Here is a 22,844-nt window from a genome sequence, read left to right as displayed (position 1 = left end):
ACAATGCACCAGCGGGAGAAGTGGCCATTGTTTTGAATCAGTCACATTCAAGAAAGGCTGGGGCCATTGCGCTATTTGACCTGCTGGCGCACACCATGGATTGCAATAACATTGGCTACATCTGTGTGCTTGATAGATGTTCTGTATACTAGTGGTCAGGCTGGTCTTGAAACGTACATGTATGTAGAACACAATGCATTGGTGTTTCTTATATTTTACACCATATATTTAGTGTAACCCTGTTTCCCCCACCCAATCTCACATAGGGCCTCTCTGTGGGAAACTCACTCCGGTTACATGACATTGTGTGGTGCATACCTGCTGTTAACAGGGGGCCCTGGGTCTCCCGCCTGGTGTTGTAGGGGAATGACAGGACAGGCTTCTGGGGTCTTGCCCGAATAGTACTCATAAGTGCAGTGCCTCCATCTCATGCAGCCCCAGGGGTATGGGGAGAAGTCTCTGCAGAAGAATCTCTTCCCCCTTCTCCCAATAAACTTCACTCTCAGGCAGGAAGTATAATAAAACTCAGGATTCTTTATTTGGGTCTTTCTGTATTCAGCAGCCACAGATTGATAGCAGTTATTAGGGTGTCCACCCTTGGGATGTCCCTGGATCCACTCCCAGCCAAAGGGCACAGAGAGTGATCCTTGCTCTACCCTTATCCCCTTGTGGGATAAGAGGTATCGGTTTCCCACCGCTCTGCTAGGGGCGGGCCTAAAACTGCCAGAGCTTTGTCAGCTTAAGGCAGTCTTTGGCACGTTCTATAGTGCCGTGCACGTGCTACGTCATGCGCGCGTGCGGAATTCTAGTTGGCTGACATCAGTGAACTAAATTAAGATTTATTTACAGAAGTAATTTGTCAGTTGAACAAACGTGTTGACGCGTTTCACATTACAGTATGTACAGTTTGAAAGGACTGTTCAAGTAAGACTGAAAGACATCAAAAGTAGAAGAAGGGCCGCGCACGCGCACGGCGGGGAGCCGACAGACGGCGCGAAGATGAAGAAAATCATCTTTTCGTGCCGCTACCAGCTCTGAAATGTATGTGTGTATGTGTGTGTGTGTGTGTGTGTGTGAATGAAGTTATTAAACTTTTATTTTCTTTAAAAAGTCTTTCTTAGGTCTTCCTTTCACTCACACAACCCATGCACACACATATACTCGCATATACACGCATATATACACACATACACACACATACATACATACACACACAGCTCCCTGCTCTATAAACATGAAAAGCATGTGGCACATGCATGCGTGTTCGCATAGGCACGCGCGGCCGCATGCTGTATATAACAGCCCTTATTTGGGTAAACCTTGCCTCTCTCACGGTAGAGGCAGACTGGCTAAATACAGGAAGTGCAACTCCTTAAGTCAGTTCCAGTGAGAACCAGCCCCCTGTCCCTAATTGGACAGCAGACCTGATTGCCCACCTTCTCTGACTCACTGAGCTGCATGTGTGGGGGAAAACCCATGATTACTCCTGGCAACCTTCCCTTACTAGGCTTTACTGCCAGGAGGAGGACAGAATAATAGCCCAAAACCTATCAGGGCTACACTAGTATACTTTGTATGTCGGTTACATTTTTGTTTCTTGATGGTATTTATTTTCTACTATTTCATAGTTAAACATCCAAGGACATTTTCTATTTTAGTCGAATTAATGTGAAATTTCCTCAGTAATTTTTCAGGTGCAGATACACATCATCCAATTAGCAAACAATTTCATTGACTTGCTTTCACTTGATTAAAAGCACCGTTAAAATATTCATTCACAGCATGTAATTAGTTATGGTGTTATATTAGTGATAATTGGTTTGAGAGTTAAAGGGTCAATGATTATGTTTGTGAAAGGATGTGAATTCAAGCCATGACATAATTGGAATATAAAATTCAGTTTCTTTTCACTTGTCATATAATCTAATACTTCAGTGGAGACTGGTGTTATGTATTCATTAAGACTTGGCAAATGCCTAATTAGAGGCTTACCTCTAGAAATGGGAGAATTTATTTGAATACAAATAAAATGTCTGCCGGACAAATAAGTAATAGAGATTAATTTCAAATGGATGCCAACATCCTTCAGCGACTATATTTTAAGTATGAATTAACTTTGCTAACCTCTTAGAAATTATTGTGAAATGTACAAGACAGTCTTGTACATTTAACAATAATTTCTAAGAGGTTAGCAAAGTTAATTCATACTTAAAATATAGTAGCTCAAGGATGTATTATAAGGATGATATAGTAGCTCAAGGGCTATATTGGTCACCGCGTGCATCTGTTCTACTACTAAACTTTTTTCCCTTGAGCTTCATAGGTAGTAGATTAAGTTCATGTTAATTCTAATGATCTTTAAGTAAACCCAAATGGAAAATTACACTTTTTATTCAGAATAATACTAACATAGAAACACCTATTTGTATGTTACTTAAGGGACTTTAAGAGTGAGTTGAATTCTGATTTAAATACTAAAACACTAATCACAGAAATCTTTCAGCAAACGAAATTTATAAATGATATAATGTCAAGAGAAGTTTTATTATACAGATGCAATTTTATACTGCTACTATTCAGACCCTTTAATTTTACTAGATCGCAGTGCTGCACATACCAAATGTAACTATTAGCAGCTGGCCTGACAAGTTGCAATGCATGGGAGACAACAGAGTTTTAGAAAATGAACTCGGGGACACCGATGGGGGCAGAGCCGGGACTGCGGGGACTGGCCAGCCGGCACTGGAGGTGGGCCCGGCCAGAGGTCATGCCAAACGTCTTTGTCCAGCCACCGGGCCTCTTGTTGCCGCTGGGTCCCCGGCTCTTCCCAATTGCGGACTTCCTCACTGTCCCGCGCATGGCTTCTCTCTGACGTCAGTGCGAACTGACAAGAGAAAGGCCTGGTGTGGGAGAGTGAGGGAAGAATTCCACCAACTCTGGACTTTTTTTTTGCTCTTGCAGGTAATGTCTTATATACTTGGACTTGTGATTATGTTTGCAGTGGCAGTCCATGGCTTAATATGTGGCTGGTCTGTAATTGCTGATTGGCTGACAGGTTACTGTGTCTAAATTGTGACTCTCACATACAGGTTTTCTTAGGTCTCATTTGCACCTAGGAGGTGTTTATGTTCAGGGTATAAGGGAAGTGCCATTGATCTGTTGATCAGTTGGAACAGGCCAATAGAAGGGGCTCATCCCCTGAAACATTTTCACCTTAAATCCCCATGTTGCACTGTTCCCTCCCCCTTTCATTGTCTGTCCATATCCTTTCCTTCCCCCACCTTCCCTTACCGTGTTCTCTCCCGCACCTCATCCTGCATACCCTTGGTTTATGTTGGTCACATGTGTGACCCATTATATTTTCAACATTTTCAGTGTGCAGTTGTATATTCACTTGTGTTCATATTAAATACTTATTTGGCATATTCCAATTATAGGAAACAAGGGTATATGAGTGCACTAGCAACCAGATCAAAAAATACATAAATTGTATCCAGAGCTATCCAATGTAGGCTTTTTGAATACTATAGAGTGTGTGTGTGTATATGAATATGAATATGATTTTCTAGTATATGATATATATATATATATATGTGTGTGTGTGTGTGTAGCCCTGGTAATAATGTGGGCTATAGATCTTTCTCCTACTGGTATAAGTCCTGCTAAGGGCAGGCCGCCAGTAGTTATCATGGGTTTCCCCCGCTTCAAGCCCTGCCCTGATTGGTGGAGGTAGGCCCCGTGACTATGTGTGGAAGGCACGAGACACAGGGGAGGGGCCTGTTGACATCATTATGGGTGGGGCTGTCTAAAGTTAGTTGCCTGTTCCTGTTAGTGACAGTGGTTAGAGTGAGTTCTGTCCTGGGATCAGGAGGAGTGAGTTCCAGGAGAGACATGCATTACAGTTGGAGTAGCTCAGGCCTGACTGAGTAGAGTTGATAGAACAGTGGTGGACCAATGCCCCTCACCCAGCCTAGGGGGTGAGGGAGAGAAAGCCCCACCCTGAGTGTCTGTACCTTGGGGTGGTGGCGGGGAGCAGTGAGAGCCCCAGACAGCCCACCCTGAAGGGGTACAGTCTGGAGGAGAAGGAGGAGGAGGAAGAGACCATTGTACATGATTTCCTGCTGTGAGCTGTTGTGCTAATAAAGAGACTTGCTACTTTTACAAAGAGACTGAGACTGAAATCTCTCGCCCTATTGCGGGGTTTCTCTGGAAGGATTTCACCCTACCCTGATAGGGCTTGCCAGAGATGGAGGCGCTGCACCACTAAAGAATGAACGCAAGAACCCCAGAAGCCTGTCCCTGTTGTACCCCACACCACCGCGGGAGACTCAGGCCCTCCTGTTACCAGCAGGTATGCACCACCCACAGACATGTAGCCAGCCCTCATTACACCCTAGGGGTCCGATCTGCGACTGGGGTGGGGGGTAGATGGGTTACATATATATATATATATATATATATATATATATATATATATATATATATATATATATATATATATATATATATATATATATATATATATATAGTGGTTGACAAATCACCAAAAATCTACTCGCCACACAAAAAAATCTACTCGCCACCTAGTACCAAACGTGTGCTGCTTGGGCCAATATTTACTCGCCCGGGGGTTAATTCCACTCGCCCGGGGCGAGCAAATGTATAGGTTTGTCGAACACTGTATATATAAATATATATATCAAAAAATAAATAGATGATACCGTTGTGTGGCTAAAGAAATGCTTTTATTTGTGCGAGCTTTCTTAGGATACACACATCCTAAAAATTCTATATACTTTCCCTAGAACATTATTTAAAATTACTTTTAAAATTCCTTAAAATAATCCCTAACTTGTACTTAGATCCTTAAATCAATCACCTGCTTATCAGCATATTGGAAATAGCTACTCTAATGAAACTTTTTCTTAATCTAATTGCAGACCACATTCTATAAAATTGTATTTTTCATTTTTTATATAAAATGTTTGTATACTCTTCCACTTATTAAAAAATAGATAAACGAAAAATTAAAAATTAAACATTAAGATTTGGAAACTGTTGAACCTAAAACCCCTATATTGCATATGCAATAGGATGTGTGTAAAGGGTTTTATAATCAATGTATAAGATATTAGTGATTTGTTTTTGTTTATGTCATGTTTAGAGTATATGTCTAGTCACAGGATCATTGTTTATTCATTGTAACAAGTATGCACATGTGTAATAGATTTAGCACAATCAGGGGGGTGGTGGCCTATATAAGGCAGCCCCCTGAGATGTTTATTACCTCCTGACGAAGCGCAAGATCGCGCGAAACGCGTTGAGGGGTTGCATAGAATTTAGGGTACACACTCGGTCTTGGAGAGTGGTACCCGTAGCCTATAGGGGTTCGGTTTTGAATTCCAGCAATAGCCATCACATTCCCTAAGAGCGATCTCGCGAGAGAGCCCAGCATTGGACTTCCACTTCTGGGTTGGAGCAGGGCAGAGATTCGCAGCAGGGCACTGCCGAGTGAGGCAGCATTAGTGAGGACAGGCTTGGGAACCCTACGGGCGATGCAGCTTTACTGATTGTAAGTTTTTATATGTATTGTTACCCATTAAAGTGATTTTGCCTAATACCACCTCTTTTTTCTCTCTGCGCTCCAACTTTTTTGTTATCTATGTATCCAGCATGTACCCTGGTGTACCTGGGTCTTTTTGGCGATTGCCACTGGTTTGTGTTTGAATAGTCGCAGTCTCTGCTTTAGTTACCAGAACCAGTCCGATGACAGAGAGACAGCACACAGTAGTAAGCAAAATGATTGTATTAAAGAGTACGCAGGACACAAAAACCAACTTTTCGGTCCTCTAACAGGGACCTTCCTCAGGGTAGGTTCACATTGGTTTTTGTGTCCTGCGTACTCTTTAATACAATCATTTTGCTTACTACTGTGTGCTGTTTCTCTGTCATCGGACTGGTTCTGGTAACTATATTATTTTATTTCATGCTATATGTATATATAATAAAAAACGAATAGACTATACCGTTCTGTGGCTAACTAAATCTTTTATTTGTGCAAGCTTTCGAGATACACTGATCTCTACTTCCGGCGGTGTTACAATTAATAAAGCACAAAAGGGTTTTTCACTTTAAAACAGTGCGTGTATATATATGTGCGTGTGTGTGTGTGTGTCTTGTCATCAATGACAGATGTCCCCTGAAGGATTGAATAAAGTGAAGTGCCCCAACTTAAACAAAAACTCATTGGGGGTATCCTCCAAAAACCAAATATTGAATCAGGATTATTACTCACAGCTTGTTGAAACAGCCCCTTCAGAATTGTCTCTTTGGCGTGCCGACCGCTGCTGTTGAGTCCAGTAGCAAATTTGTTTATATGTGCGAAAAATATTGCTTCAATCATAGCACCCAGTGCAGTGAGCACTCCAATTGAGAAAACAACCACTTTTTTGACAAAAGTTTCAAATAGGTGTGGTACCTGTAAGGCCTGCTCCTTTATGAAGCCCTCCACATGTTTCTTTTCCCATATACCTCATAAAAAAATCATTGTTAATCATTTTATTAACTGCAACAGTGATTATGTTATTTATTTACGATCATGTGGATGTGGGAGAAGATACGTCGGGAGAATGATGAGAAGTTTAAAAATAAGAATACTGGAGCATTTAAGACTTATCAAGAGAAATGACTTGTCACACCCAGTCTCAATGCATTTTTCCGAATGTAAACATGATGGTATAAAAAACGTTTCATTTATGGGTATTGAAATTGTTTCTATGAATGAGAGGGGTGGCAATAAAATCCATCTACTGGACCAAAGAGGATCCTTTTGGATCTTTACTTTAAGAACTCGAGTCCCCGAAGGTATAAATGTAGAATGGAATCTAAGCCATTTCTTGGTTTGATTATTATTCTAAGATTCTTTACATCATAGATTTAAAGTTGTTTAGGGGTTCTGTAACTAAAATTATATTTGATACATTTTGTATCCATTCTAAACACTGATGTGTTTTGGGAAATCTAGTCAATGAAAACAAATAGTAGCCATTAATGATTATACTTATTCTCAAAAAACTTGTGTGTATCAAGATATCTAACAATGAAGATATACTGTATATTGGTTACTAATAATCTCATTGGATTTTTCAAAAAGGATTTGTGTCTTTCTGTTTCTCTTTTGATCAGGTACCTTTCCTTGATTTCTTTATAGTCACACAAGAAATTAATGGCTTTGGTTAGGAGGTTATGTAAATTCACATGTCTCGTTCACGCTGCCTCTTCATTGTGTTGGATGCCGGGACTGCGAGTGGTGCGGCATTGGTAGGGGTTGGATGCTTCACATATATATTTTTTATTTACCTGGATCCCAGTTGTGCTGATGCACAGGACGTGTGATGTCAGAAGGCGCATGCATGCGCACGGCATGCGCGTACATGCCATGACATCACTATGGGTTTGGAGCGAAAATACGGCTGTGCTTCAGAGTTTAAAAGTGCTCAGGGAATATGATATCTATGCTCCTTGATAAAGTACTTACCGTATGAAACGCGTAGGAGAGCTGTGTGACTCCTATTTATTAAGCATGTTCTAATAAAGTAAGTTTTTTTTTCTGAACCCTTCTCCTGGTTGTGCACTGCTTTTGGAAACTTATTTATTTTTCTTTATAGTGTTCGGAGGGTTTAGGGCCCCTCCTGGTTCCCGTGGCACCACTGTGCTTAAATAGTTTATTCATTGAGTGCTGTCTGTTTATTTTATTTGGTTGCAAAGTACAGTACACATTTATGGCAGATAACTTGAATATCTACAACAGGGCTGACACTACAGGAATGCTAATCAAAATGATATATTATTTAGGTAAGCTACAAGAAATGGTCAAGAGTGTGGCAATGCCAATAAGTTCCAAATCAATTGTGCGCCTAGGGCACATAAGGGTTCTATACAGTAGCTTCTATAGCAGTGGTTTCCAACCTCTTTGGGGTTAAGGAACCTTATGTGAAATTTTGAGGAACCCCAGCCCTCTCTAATAGCGCATCAGAAATCAGATGCATTGTAAATTGTTTTGTATTGGTACAATTTAAAAATGACTGAAAATGACAGGGAACCCTTTAGGGATGCCCAGGGAACCCTGGTTGCTGTACTATAGTGTTCAGACTTTTGCAAAGGGTGGTCATGTGACCGAGTTGTTACTGTGTTCCAAACTACATCACAATGTACCATACAGTGACAGTCGGTAAAACTTTTCCTGTGCCAAAAAGAAAACAACTTAGAGACCCAAACCATATATCTAGGAGAACAGGGTTACAGCAGTAATTGACCCTGTGGTCAGGCGTTCTGTTTGATATACTGTAGTGTGGTAAACTCCAGTTATTAGTTAAAACAAACATACATTACTGAGAACATCATCCACACAATGAAATTCAGTTTAATATAGGACACTAATTGAATCTTGCCGTTAAGATCTGTAAATATAATTAAGGTTGATTTGTGTTTGTTTTCTGTAAATATGTTAACAAATCTACTGTTTGTTGAGGCTTCCCTTTAAGTAATAATGTGTGTAAGAAGCACGTTGAAGTTGCAATAAACTCTATATGAGTTACTGATAACCATTGGAGATTTGCCTTATTAAAAAAGGTTAAGCAACTCTTTCTATTTCTTTCTTAAATATTATGGTTTTATCACAGCAAGAACAAAAACCGAAACATGCTCTAGGGGAATCTGCAGTAAATGCACCATTATGACTTCATAGTAAATTCTACTCATTATAGCAGCAACAGTACACTTTTTTGAAGGCTAGGCAATAAAGGAGAAAGAAAATGTATAGCTTTCTACATGATTCAAGGAACCTCTGAAGTGATTTCAAGAGAAAAAACAAATAAGTTTATATACCTGAATTCCTAATTTTTATCATGAGAAATACATGAAAATCTTTCTATTCATGTTGGCTTGTCTGATATTATTATACAACTTTATGTCACATTATAACCTAGATTTGTACCTACTTTTGGATAATGGTCAAGAACATGCACCTGATAAAGTAACCTTTAAATAAAAACAGAGAATAGCAGGTGAAGGTAACACTACAACCATGGCTGTGAACAGAAATCTTGAGACCCAGGACAAATGAAAGGAGCAAGCCTCCTTCCCTATGTTAATCCCCAACCACACAGCGTACTGGGGGTCCCTGATGGAGGAGGAAGTATGGGCATGGTGGGGGGGTGGTGGAGAAGGTGATATGACCCTGGGGGTAGTTATGGATCTGGGGCGGGTGATAAAGTATGTACGAGGGTGCAGGGAGGGCTAAAAAAGAGGGGGAGGGGTTATCAGAGTGTTAATGCTGCCTACCTGCTGCCTTCAAGGATTCAGGGGGCCTGCAGAGGTGCATGTGACAGGGGCCTCCTTTCCACCAGCCTCAAGCAGCCCCCCTCTCACAGGCACCTCCGCCGCAGACACCTTCCAGAAGGCACTCTCTGCTCTGACAGCACTATATGTTAAGGTTGTCAGCAGGGGGCCCAGGCCACTTGACTCACCAGGACAGGAGTCCCAGCTGTGCCACCCTGTCAGTGGCCCTGACTACAACATAACACTAATGAAAAGGAGCTTTGTATGTGTTACAGTTTCAACTTGATTGCACATTTCCAAACTAATAATTGATTTAAAATATATAAAGCACTGCTTAGATTAGAGGCTGCACAATTTCCTGTGAAACATTCTAACTCGAGTTGAAAATTCCCTTACATTCTCAGGTCTGGAAGTCCTTTTATTAACGTAGGGAGAAGTTGTGTGCAAGCAGCATACTAGGGGTTGAGAACAAATTAAGACACTGGTGCATGAAAAACTAATACTTGTCTTTACAGCTTTGTATAAATTACACTAAGAATATTCCCTTATCATCCTCTTTAATTATTACACCCTTCATCTGGTGTATATATACCAATGGATTTCCATGTCTTTCTTCTATTTATAACTTGCTTAAAGAAGCATATGATTACCATCGTGGCTAATACTATACACATGATACATAAACCTTGGCTCCCTGCAGACGCACTTACCAGAATGCCCTCCCACTGTCTCTGTATGTTCTTCCTAACTACCAATTAGATTGTAAGCTTCTCGGATCAGGGACTCCTCTTCCTAAATGTTACTTTTATGTCTGAAGCACTTATTCCCATAACCTGTTATTTGTATTATTTGTTATTTATATGATTGGAACGTATATTACTACTGTGAAGCGCTATGTACATTAATGGCGCTATATAAATAAAGACATACAGTACATACAATATAATCTTAATTTATGTTGTCCCTATTATGTTATAGTTAGAGTAATTTACACTATGTCTAAAGTAGTATGATGCATTAGTTTTTTTTATTGCAGCATAGAATAAAAAGTATAATTGTAATTAAATTGATTGGTTTATGCGTGTACGCACTTTTGAGGTAAATATTGCAACTCTCGTAACAGGGAAAACATCAGAAACAATAACATTCCAATTGGCAACATTCTGTAGTGGAACCAGCAGGCATAGCAGCAGCTTTATTTCTGACATACAGTATAACTAGGTGTTGTGGGCAGAGGCAGCTGCTCAAGTAGATAAGACATCCTTGAGTTACCAGCTACATTGATTTTGGAATGGAAAGAAATACAATTTGTTAAAGCTATGTTTTTAACATGAAGACTGCGCATTTTGAAAGCATTATCTAGAATACATATTTATTAAGTTAGCCAGGTACTTTGAGAAACTTTTTGGGTCTGCAGTCCTGTTTCGAGAATAGCACAAAAGCCAGCATGCACATGGTCTTTGTGTCATCTTTTGAAAGCACCAGTTGTGATTTTGGAGTGGTAGTGATTTAATCATTACATTCTCTTCCACTCAGAAAGGAGAAAGATCGGCATACTGTATGTGATTACTTTAAAAACATTTTATGCTACTAGATAATTTGACACTGCATAAGATTCTTGTTTCACAACGGGAAAAAAAATCAAAGGTAATGTTTCTTCTATCAGTACATACTGTAACGTTGAGTCTATTTAGCTCTTGGTTGTGTCAGTAATTAAAATGAGAAAATGGTTACAGAGTTGGAAAATTTAGAGTAACATTTACTAAATGCAAATATGTTCATAATTTGACTCAATTGTAGAATCTCATTGTTATGTTTCTCAAGCTTTCATATAACAATTACATTTACAGTTCTGAGGAAGTTCTAACCATATCTACCTAATAAATGCTATATATTTATATGATTCACAACACAATTGGAATACTATAGCAAGCGCATACTTTTTGTTTTGTTGAAAAAAAAATATATATATATATATATATACATACATATATACAGTACATATACATTTGTGTGAAAAAGAAAGTACACCCTCTTTGAATTCTATGTTTTTACATATCAGGACATAATAACAATCATCTGTTCCTTAGCAGGTCTAAAAATTAGGTAAATACAACCTCAGATGAACAACAACACATGACATATTACACCGTGTCATGATTTATTTAACAAAAATAAAGCCAAAATGGAGAAGCCATTTGTAAAAAACTAAGTACACCCTTACTGCTTCCATAGGAATTAAGATGCTAAGTAGCAGACAGGTGCTGCTAATCAAATGCCTTTGATTAATTGATCTTCAGCAAGTGTGACCACCTCTATAATAGCCAAAGTTTTAGCAGTTTGCTGGTCTGGAGCATTCAGGTGTGTGTTAACACAATGCCAAGAAGGAAAGACATCAGCAATGATCTTAGAGAAGCAATTGTTGCTGCCCATCAATCTAGGAAGTGTTATAAGGCCATTTCCAAACAATTTAAAGTCCATCATTCTACAGTGAGAAAGATTATTCAAAAGTGGAAAACATTCAAGACAGTTGCCAATCTTCCCAGGAGTGGACGTCCCAGCAAATTCACCCCAAGGTCAGACCGTACAATGCTCAGAGAAATTGCAAAAAAAACAAGAGTTTCATCTCAGATTCTACAGGCCTCAGTTAGCATGTTAAATGTTAAAGTTCATGACAGTACAATTAGAAATAGACTGAACAAGTATGGTTTGTTTGGAAGGGTTGTCAGGAGAAAGCCTCTTCTCTCTAAAAAGAACATGGCAGCACGGCTTAGGTTTGCAAGACTTCTAGAACAATGTCCTTTGGACAAACGAGACCAAAGTGGAGATGTTTGGCCATAATGTACAGCACCATGTTTGGCAAAATCCAAACACAGCATCCCAACTGTCAAGCACGGTGGTGGAGGGGTGATGATTTGGGCTTGTTTTTGCAGCCACAGGACCTGGGAACCTTTGCTGTCATTAAGTCGACCATGAACTCCTCTGTATACCAAAGTTTTCTAGAGTCAAATGTGAGGCCAACTGTCCGATAGCTAAAACTTACTGAAATTGGGCTATGCAACAGGACAATGATCCCAAGTACACCAGCAAATCTACAACAGAATGGCTGAAAAAGAAAAGAATCAAGGTGTTGCAATGGCCCAGTCAAAGTCCAGACCTCAACCCGATTGAAATGCTGTGGCGGAACCTTATCAGAGCTGTACATAAACAAATGCCCGCACACCTCAATGAACTGAAGCAACATTGTAAAGAAGAGTGGGCCAAAATTCCTCCACAACGATGTGAGAGATTGATAAAATCATACAGAAAACGATTACTTCAAGTTATTGCTGCTAAAGGTGGTTCTACAACCTATGGAATCATAAGGTGTACTTGGTTTTTCACACATAGCTTCTCCATTTCGGCTTTATTTTTGTTAAATAAATCATGACACGGTGTAATACTGTATGTCATGTGTTGTTGTTCACCTGAGGTTGTATTTAACTAATTTTAAGACCTGCTAAGGAACAGATGATTGTTTTTATGTCCTGATATGTAATACCATGGAATTCAAAGAGGGTGTACTTTCTTTTTCACATAACTGTGTGTATATATATACATATATATATTGCTCAAATGACAATATACTGTAGAGTATTTGTCACAGGCACAGTACAAAACACTAACACACTGCATCAGATTAATATCTATCTACCGTATATGATATGATACATAGCCCTTTTTCATGCTTAGAACTGCAGCCCTGTATGTAGAAAAGCAGACATCTCTATAAAATAAAGAGAGAAAAGAAAACAAGAAAGAGGAGACAAAAATATTAAAAGTAGTCTTATAGCTGCCAGTGTGAAGAAATAAATACCACCAGTGTGCATTGTCAGGTACGTTATAGTATGACACTGATTGAGAAAGCAGAGACAGTGTTTTTGTTAGATACAATTCAACCCATGACTTAATATTCAAAGTAATAATTGCTGCTTGAACTTTTTTGGTTGAGAAATGGACAGCAATTGTAATGAGTGTGTATTAATCCTCTCAAAACACACTAAATGTCGCTTTTGACAGTTGGAAATGTTATTTTTGCACAATTTTGGTCAAGGTTGAGTACCAAATATGCAATGTTGAAAGGGACAAATGATATTTTATTCTTAGACAGTGTTACCAGTGAACACATAACTGTGCAAAGCATAAATATAAAACAAGTTTACAAGAAGATAAGTTGCCTTTCCCAAAGTTCTACAGAGTAAGCATAATCATTTGAAGCAGGGATTGAATCCAGAAGCATGTACATTCCAAAGCAATATCTGAACCACTACTCAATGTCTGGATTAGATTTCCAAGATGATTCATTCTTTGTCATTTGCGTTCTGCCAAGCATTAAGTCATATTGTAATTTTATTATCCTAGTTTGGAAGACACTGCTTTGTAAGACCTCTCTAGCTTCAGGGGTTTCCTTTTCTATTTTTTTTCACACTATTGCCCTCAGGCCTGTTCTGACCTTCTCTTATCCCTTGGTGAAATAGTTATATTGTTCAAAACAGAGAGAATTTCTTCCTTGATGTATTAATGTCAGTAAACTCCTATCACTATGGAGCGGAAAGCCAACTTGTTATTCCTCTGTCAGTGCCTTTTTATACTGTCTAGACTCAAGACAGCTTTAAACAGCGGGAAGAGAGCACAAAACCCCACATGAGTAGGAAATATAGATAGGATTTGACATCCATACTGAGATGCTGTTTTTATAATGGAATGAAATGTTAAAATATTTTTTTCCATATAAGCAGAGCACGTATACCTTTTTATATGATTAAATCCTTCATACTTCTTAATGTCAGCAAAATAGCATTCCATAAAAGTATTTAAAATACTACTTAGAAATGGATACTAGGACATGGACTGGATTTATGGATTACATTTACGCAGCAACAACTTGACCTACATGTCACTACCATTACTTACTACACAGTTCTTTTTTTGTGCCATGGAGAAAAAAAAATTCCAGTTTTTCCAAGTACTAAAAAATGACATCGGCAGCTGTACTGCAGTGACATTATTATTGCTTCATTCTTTAGACCATTGTACCTGTGTAGCGCATGCTAAAGCCATACATATGAATGATGTGAACCAAAACAATACCATGCTTAAGAAAATGAGGTCCTCAGTCCTTCTTTTTGTCCCATGGGGCACTGAAGAGGTTTAGCACGGGAAATAAAATGTGTATAGTGTTTTTTGTTGTGGTGGAGGTGGGAGAGAGTGTTCGACTCCAGTTTGCATTACCATTAACCTAAAGTAGTGTAGTGATATAGATATATACTGTATCAGTTAAGTATCAATTATTTGAATGTAACACTTTTTAATTAAATCGGGTTTGTTATAAAGAGCTTATGAAAGGCTTTAAGAAAAATTTACTTTTGTACCTTGTTTTGAAGACCTGATACTCATTATACATGCTTGTTGATTCTTATCAATCTTTCCAGGGCCTGCAATACATTCTTCTGGTAGCAGAAATGATTATTTTGCTCTTGTATGCTTGATATTGCTATTCCTCTTCTTTCTGCAGTACTTTAGAAATATCTACATGTGTACTTTTTCTCTTTTATTAGAAATAATAGAAAAATAATGAGCTACAGTAGTGGACTTATTGCCTTTAAGTAAATCTGGTCCTAAATGCATATTATTTGATTTATTTATCAGCCATATTGATATGGAAGTTTGATTTATAACCTCAGTAAGTAATAAGCATGTCAAATGTCATGCATTTGCCAGCTTCCCTTGTTAAATTTAAATATGAAGTATATACTCAAAGAAGCAGCAACAGGCAATAAGACTTTAAGCTGTATACCCTCCAAGAGACACACATGGGCTATTCAGTCCCACTGAATAAATGGTTGCAAATGCAATTGACCATACTGTCATTGATAAATTACTTCTGGTAAACATTTGCACCATAATATTGAATATATGCAGGGGCAGAAGAGCTCATGCAAGATATGCTGTCTGTCTTATATTTTACACTTCTTGTCTCCTCATGTAGGAAAGTTGAATCATTTATTGTTACACATTATTTATTAAATGCAATTTTATACCAAAAAACATTTAAACAATTTCCAAAAAGTGGCATGAAAGTATATATTGAGGTGTAAACAAACAAGAGCTTAAAAGATAAGCAAAATGCTGAATATATGTGGGATCATATTACATTATTCAGGGAACATTTTTATATTTATTATTCATTTAATATGTTTAACCTTTACAAACTACAAACAATTGGTTGCAACATTTGTATTCTTTATGCATCTTAAAGAAAGCCATATAAAAAGGCAATTAAAATGAAGTGCAGAGGAAGGTGATGTAATATATTTACATGTGGTGACATTGTTAGATTTACGTTTACACAATAAGGGTATTTAAATGTACATAAATCAAAACAAGCTACTTTCTGAATGCTTAATTTTTACTACAGATAAATTTACAAAGGAAAATGAGAGTCACTGGTGTAATTACCCAAGGAGCAAAGAGAATCGGAAGCCCAGAATATATCAAATCCTACAAGATTGCATACAGTGATGATGGAAAGTCATGGGCAACATACAAAGTTAAGAGAACCAGTGACGATATGGTAAGTCATTCTGTCTCTTCCATTCAGAGAATTTTTGGAAGTATTTTGGAGGATATTATACAAGTTAGGAGAGATTTTTTTTCAATGGCAGAAGGAAGAAAAGTAATTCTGTACATCTGAGGAAGAGACTATCATGGAGAGAGTGAAATGGGAGAATTAGTATTTTTAATTCTGCAGAACATGTAGAGGCAGTATAGGAGCTTGCATATGGTAGAATGTCAGCATAGGGACTTGCATACACTAGAAGGCCAGTATGGGAGCTTGCATAGAAGGCCAGTATAGGGGCTTACATAGAAGGCCAGTATAGGGGCTTGCATAGAAGGCCAGTATAGGGGTTTACATAGAAGGCAGTATAGGGGATTTCATAGAAGGCCAGTATGGTGGCATGCATAGAAGGCCAGTATAGTGGTTGCATAGAAGGCCAGTATTGGGGTTGCATAAAATGCCAGTATGGGGGTTCCATAGAAGGCCAATATGGGGGTTGCATAGAAGGCCAGTATGGGGGCATGTGCAGAAGACCAGTATAAGGGTTGCATAGAAGGCTTGCCTAGAAGGCAAGTATAGGGGCTTGCATAGAAGGCCAGTATGGGGGCTTGCATTGAAGGCCAGTATGGGGGCTTGCATTGAAGGCCAGTATGGGGGCTTGCATAGAAGGCCAGTATGGGGGCTTGCATAGAAGGAAGGCCAGTATGGGGGCTTGCATAAAAGGCCAGTATAGGGGTTCCATAGAAGGCCAGTATGGGGGCTTGCATAGGCCAGTATATGAGCTTGCATTTGTCCAGTAAGGGGGGGCATGCTTAGAAGGCCAGCATGGGGGCATGTGCAGACGGCCAGTATGGGGGCTTGCATAGAAGGCCAGTATGGGTGCTTGCATAGAAGGCCAGTATGGGGGCTTGCATAGAAGGCCAGTATGGGGGCATGCATAGAAGACCTATATAGGAAAAGTGATTTGTAGAATTCAAATATTGTCATATTTAATTTGGACATGTTTTCTTTGATATATGTATTATATTGTTTATACATAATGTCAACATAGTTTTTAACATATTTAATACTATTAAAGTTTAAATCTTACTATTTAATGCTAAGGCTAATTTGACCAATGACATATCAATGTGCTTAAGGCTCCTCTAAAACTGACTGTGCAATTCCCTATACACTTACCTTTTGAAAGGGAATGTCCTTGAACCTTTCTACGGGGTAGCATTTACACAGTTGTTTTTTCACGTGTTGTGTAAAGGTGTGTGAAGATGTGTATACTGTACATAAGAAGAATGAAGGAACAAAGGGCACTGCGGATTTGAACAAAATAAACTCATTTGTTGGCTCAATAAATGAGTTTATTTTGTTCAAATCCGCAGTGCCCTTTGTTCCTTCATTCATCTGTCTTGGACTGATTGCAGGCTTTCGTGCAAACACTGGAGCACCGGTAATTGTATGTTTTTTCTATTTTTGAGGTGTGCAGCATCACTTTATTTGTTCTATACTGTACATAACACATGTGACTTTAACAGAGTCCGAAGTGTGCTCTTTTGTATGCTAAACGGTGTAATATGGCAGGAATAAGCTTATGGGGTCCATGTTAAAATGGCCATGAAGTAAAAGGTGACTCTGTGTGCTCATTTGCTTGTCATTTCCCAGAATCCCTGGCTGCAGTGGAAGCACTGTATGCTAAGAGATCATGGTGAAAACCAGGATTACAGACCTGTCTGAGACATGATAGTTTTATTTGCTGTAAATAATATGAAATTTACATTTAAATATTACAAGAGTCATTTTCAACTTTGAGAGGAGCACTGCATTCGGCCATGAAATGTAGCAATGTGAACATTTATGATCAAAAGTTGAAGAAATCTCTTTATTCCATCCTCTTGTTGCTATCACAGATTTTTAGGGGAAACGTGGACAACAACACCCCTTATGCCAATTCTTTTACTCCTCCTATTGAAGCTCAGTACATACGGCTATATCCACAGGTGTGCAGAAGGCATTGTACACTGAGAATGGAGCTACTTGGATGTGAATTATCAGGTTGGTTTTCCTAATTTAATGGACAAATGTAATAACATGTCTTGAGTTCTGATATATATTTTTTTATAGTGTTTACAACAAAGAAAATAACAGTGCGTAGAAAAACAGATGTCTGGTGGGCATGTGTTCTGGAATTAAGCGTAGTTTAGGAGTTAGAAAATATAATTTATTTAAGGGCAAGAACATTTGGAACCAGAGGTAAAAAAAAAAAAATTCTAAAGCCGATAGATAACCCATATTTATTTTTGGTTGATAAGAAGTTGTCTGTAACTGCTAGATTACCCATGTTTATTTTAGTAATTCATCTTCCCTTCAGGCTGTGTTCTATTGTCAGAATTATTATAGGAAAATGCTAACAACTCAGATGACAAATCCTGATAGGGATTTTATTCCTATTAACTGAACAATAGCTTCATGTTTTTTTCATGACAGCATCCTTCACTTAGTGCCATCCAGTGCATACTATAGAATACTAATCACAAGAAAACTACAGCAGTCCTTGCACGAAATATTAACATCTATGGTCTCTAAAACACTTTACAACAAGAATAAATGGATGCAATGTCTTAATTCGCTGAACCTCTAGCAAAATTTGGTGGACAAAGCCCACAGTTTGGTCTTTTTGTTGCACATTATATTTGATGTATTTCTTCTTAAACCGTCAAGCAGCTAAATGTTTGCCACATTTGTTCTTAAAGACACTGATAAATATTGGCTCCATGTGCAAACTTTAATAGAAGAGGTAACCAACCTCACAATACCCATTGATCCGCTGGCCTTCCAACTGGCCAGGCCAATAGAGGAAATTGACCGAACATATATGAAATTGATATCCTTCATTCTCACTGCAGCGAGATGTGCGGTCGCGTCCTCCTGGAAGAAGGTGTCGCCCCCCTCCTTACAAATGGTAAAAAAAAGGCTGAACGAAGTCATGCTTATGGAGAGACTGACTGCTTTCCTTAAGCGCTCAACAGAAGGCTCCTATAAAATCTGGGAGCCTTGGCTTACCCACTGACTTCATACAAAAGTCCCCCCACCAGGCCTTGATCACAAGAGAAGGCCTCCATTCCAAGTATACGAGTTCCGGCCACTGGGAGGGGGACCCTTCCCAACCCCACCCCTCCCCCCTTTCCCTCCTGCTCCTCTTCCCCCCCCCCCTCTCTTTCTAGCCTCACTCTTGCCGGTCCACTATGTGGGCCTGAGGTCTCGCCTCCTCTGGCGAAGCTCTTTTCTATCCTTAATACTCTCTAAAAAAGAAAAACCCGTGTTGTATTAGGCCACTGTTGCATTTCAATGTGTGTAAATTATATAACCTGCCTAATAAAAAAGTTTGAAAAAAAAAAAAAAAGACACTGGTAAATGCATTTTTCGGTATGTTTTAGATGGCTGCTCCTACTTTATAAGTAACAGTTACAGAGTTCAAGTTTGATAGAGCAAAACAATCTGTGTTAATTGATTTTCAGTCCTCTAGTGGTTCACCAAAAAACTATTTACAAGTGGAAACCTCATGCATTAATTTTACAGTTTCAAGTACATTATATCAGTATTTTGAAGTAAATAGAAAGCCTAAAACAGGTACTTCAGCAAATTAGCTTTTTGTTGTCTTTCATCTCTGACACCCAATTTCAAAGCTGCCTGAGTTACTGTATCGGTGATTGTCTTGCTAAGTTAATTGGTTTTGTGCTCTGTTTCTTTTTTCAAGGTGATGACATTTCACCTCAAAGTCAGTGCTGGTGTTTTGTACTAATGTGAACAATGGAGCTTCACAGCATCTATTGTACAGTAGTTGTATATTTTGTGTATTTGTTTGATATATATTTGATTTTAAATACTGGCAAATGTCAGTTCTGTTAAAGAACTTTTGCCAGATTTCACCGACTGACATTTGGAAAAAAATTATTTGAAAAGAGATACAGTATTACAATTTTAATACTAAGGTTGTAATCTCACTGTAATGTACAGATGCAGCGGCCGTTATTCGAACATTTCATGCGTTGTATACTTCGAAATACCAATGTCAAGGCGCGTGATTTCTTCCAACCTTACCGCCTTAAAACGCGTGTTGACTCGTGTTTTTATCGTCTGCAGAAAATGGCATTTTACTGTTCTGGTTTTTAAACACCTGCAAATTGGCACAGTAGCACAATACTGTACACATTACAATTAATTAATTTCTGCCACGGACACGCGAAGAATTGCACCCAAAGAAATCAGAATGCATGAAATTCAAACAAATCAACCGCGATAAACACAGGTGTGCCTGGTGTGATTGGCGGCGTGAATGCTGAGTGGAATATAGCAGAGCACACGAAAACAGCCCCGTGATTTGTTCGAATACCGTCCGCTGCATCTGTAGATGTTTCCAAGCTCACCCATCCCACCTTTTTAATTGCAGTTCTTGCTAAGCACCTGTGAATGACCAACCTATTAAAGACAGCTACATTAGAGAGGTTAGGAGAGCTTTTTGCAGGTGCAGCAGGGTTAGGACCGACAGATGGGCCATACTGTGGCATGGTTGTACTGTAGGCTTAAAATACTTTGGCCAAAGAATTTAGCTAAATGACCCTTGCTTATGAGAAGAGATACTGATAAGTATTTAACTATATAATATGTCTAGTTAGGTTTAGCACTGAGGTTTTTTTGGCTTTTGTTCTATACATGCGGTCACAACCTCAGTAGCACTCTTTGACACAATATACAGTATATTATGTGGTGGATTTGGGTTCTGAGCTTACAGGGAGGGCTCTGTGCGTTTAACATTTAGAAAATGTTGATTTAAAAAAAGATATTAGAAATGTTAAAACTAAGGTTGTGATCTCTTTGTAATGCAGACATTTGTAAAGAACTTTGGACAAAAAAATGAAATTTAAAATAAATAATAAAAATTATAAGACAGAATAGAGTGCTTTTGAGTAGAAAATGTTGCATACTGGTAGGTTAACAAAACCATACTGGTAGGTTAACTATGCTTTGGCAGAGATAGTAATTCAATTAAAAGAACAGGTTCTTAAACTGTAAGGATCTCTTTAGAAGGTTATACTTCATAAGGACCTCTCCACTAACATCGAGGCACCGGATTTCACATTGAAGTATACCTAGTAATTGCATTTAATAATCTTGTTTTTTTTTTGTTAGATGCACATCAGATAGGGTGTGAGGCTTTACAGAATACAGGACAAATTCTAGTTATTAAACGTACTTTATGAAATGTATTAAATGGATACAATATAAAATTATATCTATTAAACTAATATCCTGGAATTGCTATGGCAATAATAAGAGCAATTGCGGAATATTCTGTATATATGATAAATATTGAAATCTACAGGAAATCCATATTATTCTTGTTATTGTTTTATAGCTATTTGCAATACATTTTTCTTATTGGTTAATACTACAGGGTATTGATGAACCAAGTGCAGTGTCATGCTTTGCCTTTTTCCTACTACAGTAATACGGTTTATTTTTTTAAATCAATTTTGAAATATACAGTAGTTGATGAACGTTGGTTTCTTCAACTCTGGAGGGGGTTTGGCTTATTGTTATTTTATCAACTCACATTTGTGTTTAGTCACAAAGCAGGATCTTTACTAGAGAAAGTGCCTGTTCCCTTCTCTTCTGATTGGTCCTTCGACAGGAATGGTGTGGACTCATGAGTATAGGAAGTACTTGATGACATGCATTGTCCTTTCCAAGATCCCTAATGAAAAGGAAACCTTTCTTACCAAGTGAGACTAAAATAAGAAACATGCTTTAAGGTTACTTTGAGTTACTTTAAGGATATAAACATGCTGTTGTTTATTTTTTATTATCAATATTATTAAGTGGAACTGCACATTTAAAGCATTTGTAATTCAAAAACCTTTTTTATGCAAATTTAAATGAAAGTTCTCATTGTCTTCAACTTTTCATGCTTGATTTGCAATGAGGGAAATGGGGGAGTGGGGAGATGAGCTCTTGCTACTGTCCTTGGAACGGTGCCAGGGGTTAGTATAACTAGGTAACACATAGGATACTTGCCGAGGCAAGTGGAAGAACCCCTTTCGAACAAGCACTCGTAGGGTGAAAAAAGTGTGTGAATAACTAAACCTTTAATAAATACTTAGGGTAACAGTGAACACAAAACTATTAAAAAGCAAATTAAACAGGTAACTTCCAGTCCTATGAACCAAGGCTGGTTGACAATAGAATCTAGGGAATAATAATTTACTGGCATCAGCAATATGGATGTTTAGCTTGATGCCTCAGTGTGGTATATATAGCTGTAACAATGATTCTATATCTATCACGGAAAACCGGACCAAACATATAGATATGTGCCTACACTGACTGAATTGATTCAAAGGGTGTTTGCATACCAGTACATTGAAGTGCTTAATATATATGAATCAACCGTGATATATGTAAAAAAATCCCTAGAAACGGCGCGTAGGTAAAGAATAAGTTAAAAAGGCTACTATGTAGCTAGAAATGAGCTAAGGGTTGGATACATAGTGTAATTTAGATATCAACATGTCATTTACACATAATCTGTTTATAATCCAATGTTTTAGCGTATTCAGGAGTTCTCACAGAGGTGATTCTAAACTAGTGAGATACTCCCCACGAACTTCCGTGGAAACTGCACCATATGATAGGACGAAGTTGTATAGGTAGTTAACACTAAATAGTGCAGTTGTTATAGAGTTCATGTGCCCACGGTATACAATGATATCTTAAACGTATCAAATCTAAAGATTCACATATATATACTGTGGCACTCAAAGTAGGCACCTCCCACCCGGTGTGGTGTATTCATGAACACCACCGAATATTTAGTTAACCGGGTGAGGAAGAGGTTAAGCTTGGTGTAATGCTGTAG

The 22,844-nt window shown here is 38.4% G+C and overlaps 1 protein-coding gene across 9 annotated transcripts in view; it reads left to right on the top strand.

Moving 5' to 3' along the window:
• Positions 1 to 22,844, top strand: part of EDIL3 (EGF like repeats and discoidin domains 3) — a 647,511-nt gene that overhangs the window by 494,295 nt on the left and 130,372 nt on the right. For all 9 annotated transcript variants that reach the window (XM_075592658.1, XM_075592685.1, XM_075592675.1 and 6 more), the window contains 2 exons: positions 15,797 to 15,952; positions 17,839 to 17,983. In XM_075592658.1, the coding sequence (XP_075448773.1) occupies positions 15,797 to 15,952; positions 17,839 to 17,983 (301 nt within the window). The remainder of the gene's footprint in view (positions 1 to 15,796; positions 15,953 to 17,838; positions 17,984 to 22,844) is intronic.

This window comes from Ascaphus truei, chromosome 1 (assembly GCF_040206685.1).
Source record: "Ascaphus truei isolate aAscTru1 chromosome 1, aAscTru1.hap1, whole genome shotgun sequence".
Taxonomy (NCBI): Eukaryota; Metazoa; Chordata; class Amphibia; order Anura; family Ascaphidae; genus Ascaphus; species Ascaphus truei.
This window is presented reverse-complemented; position numbering and strand designations above follow the sequence as displayed.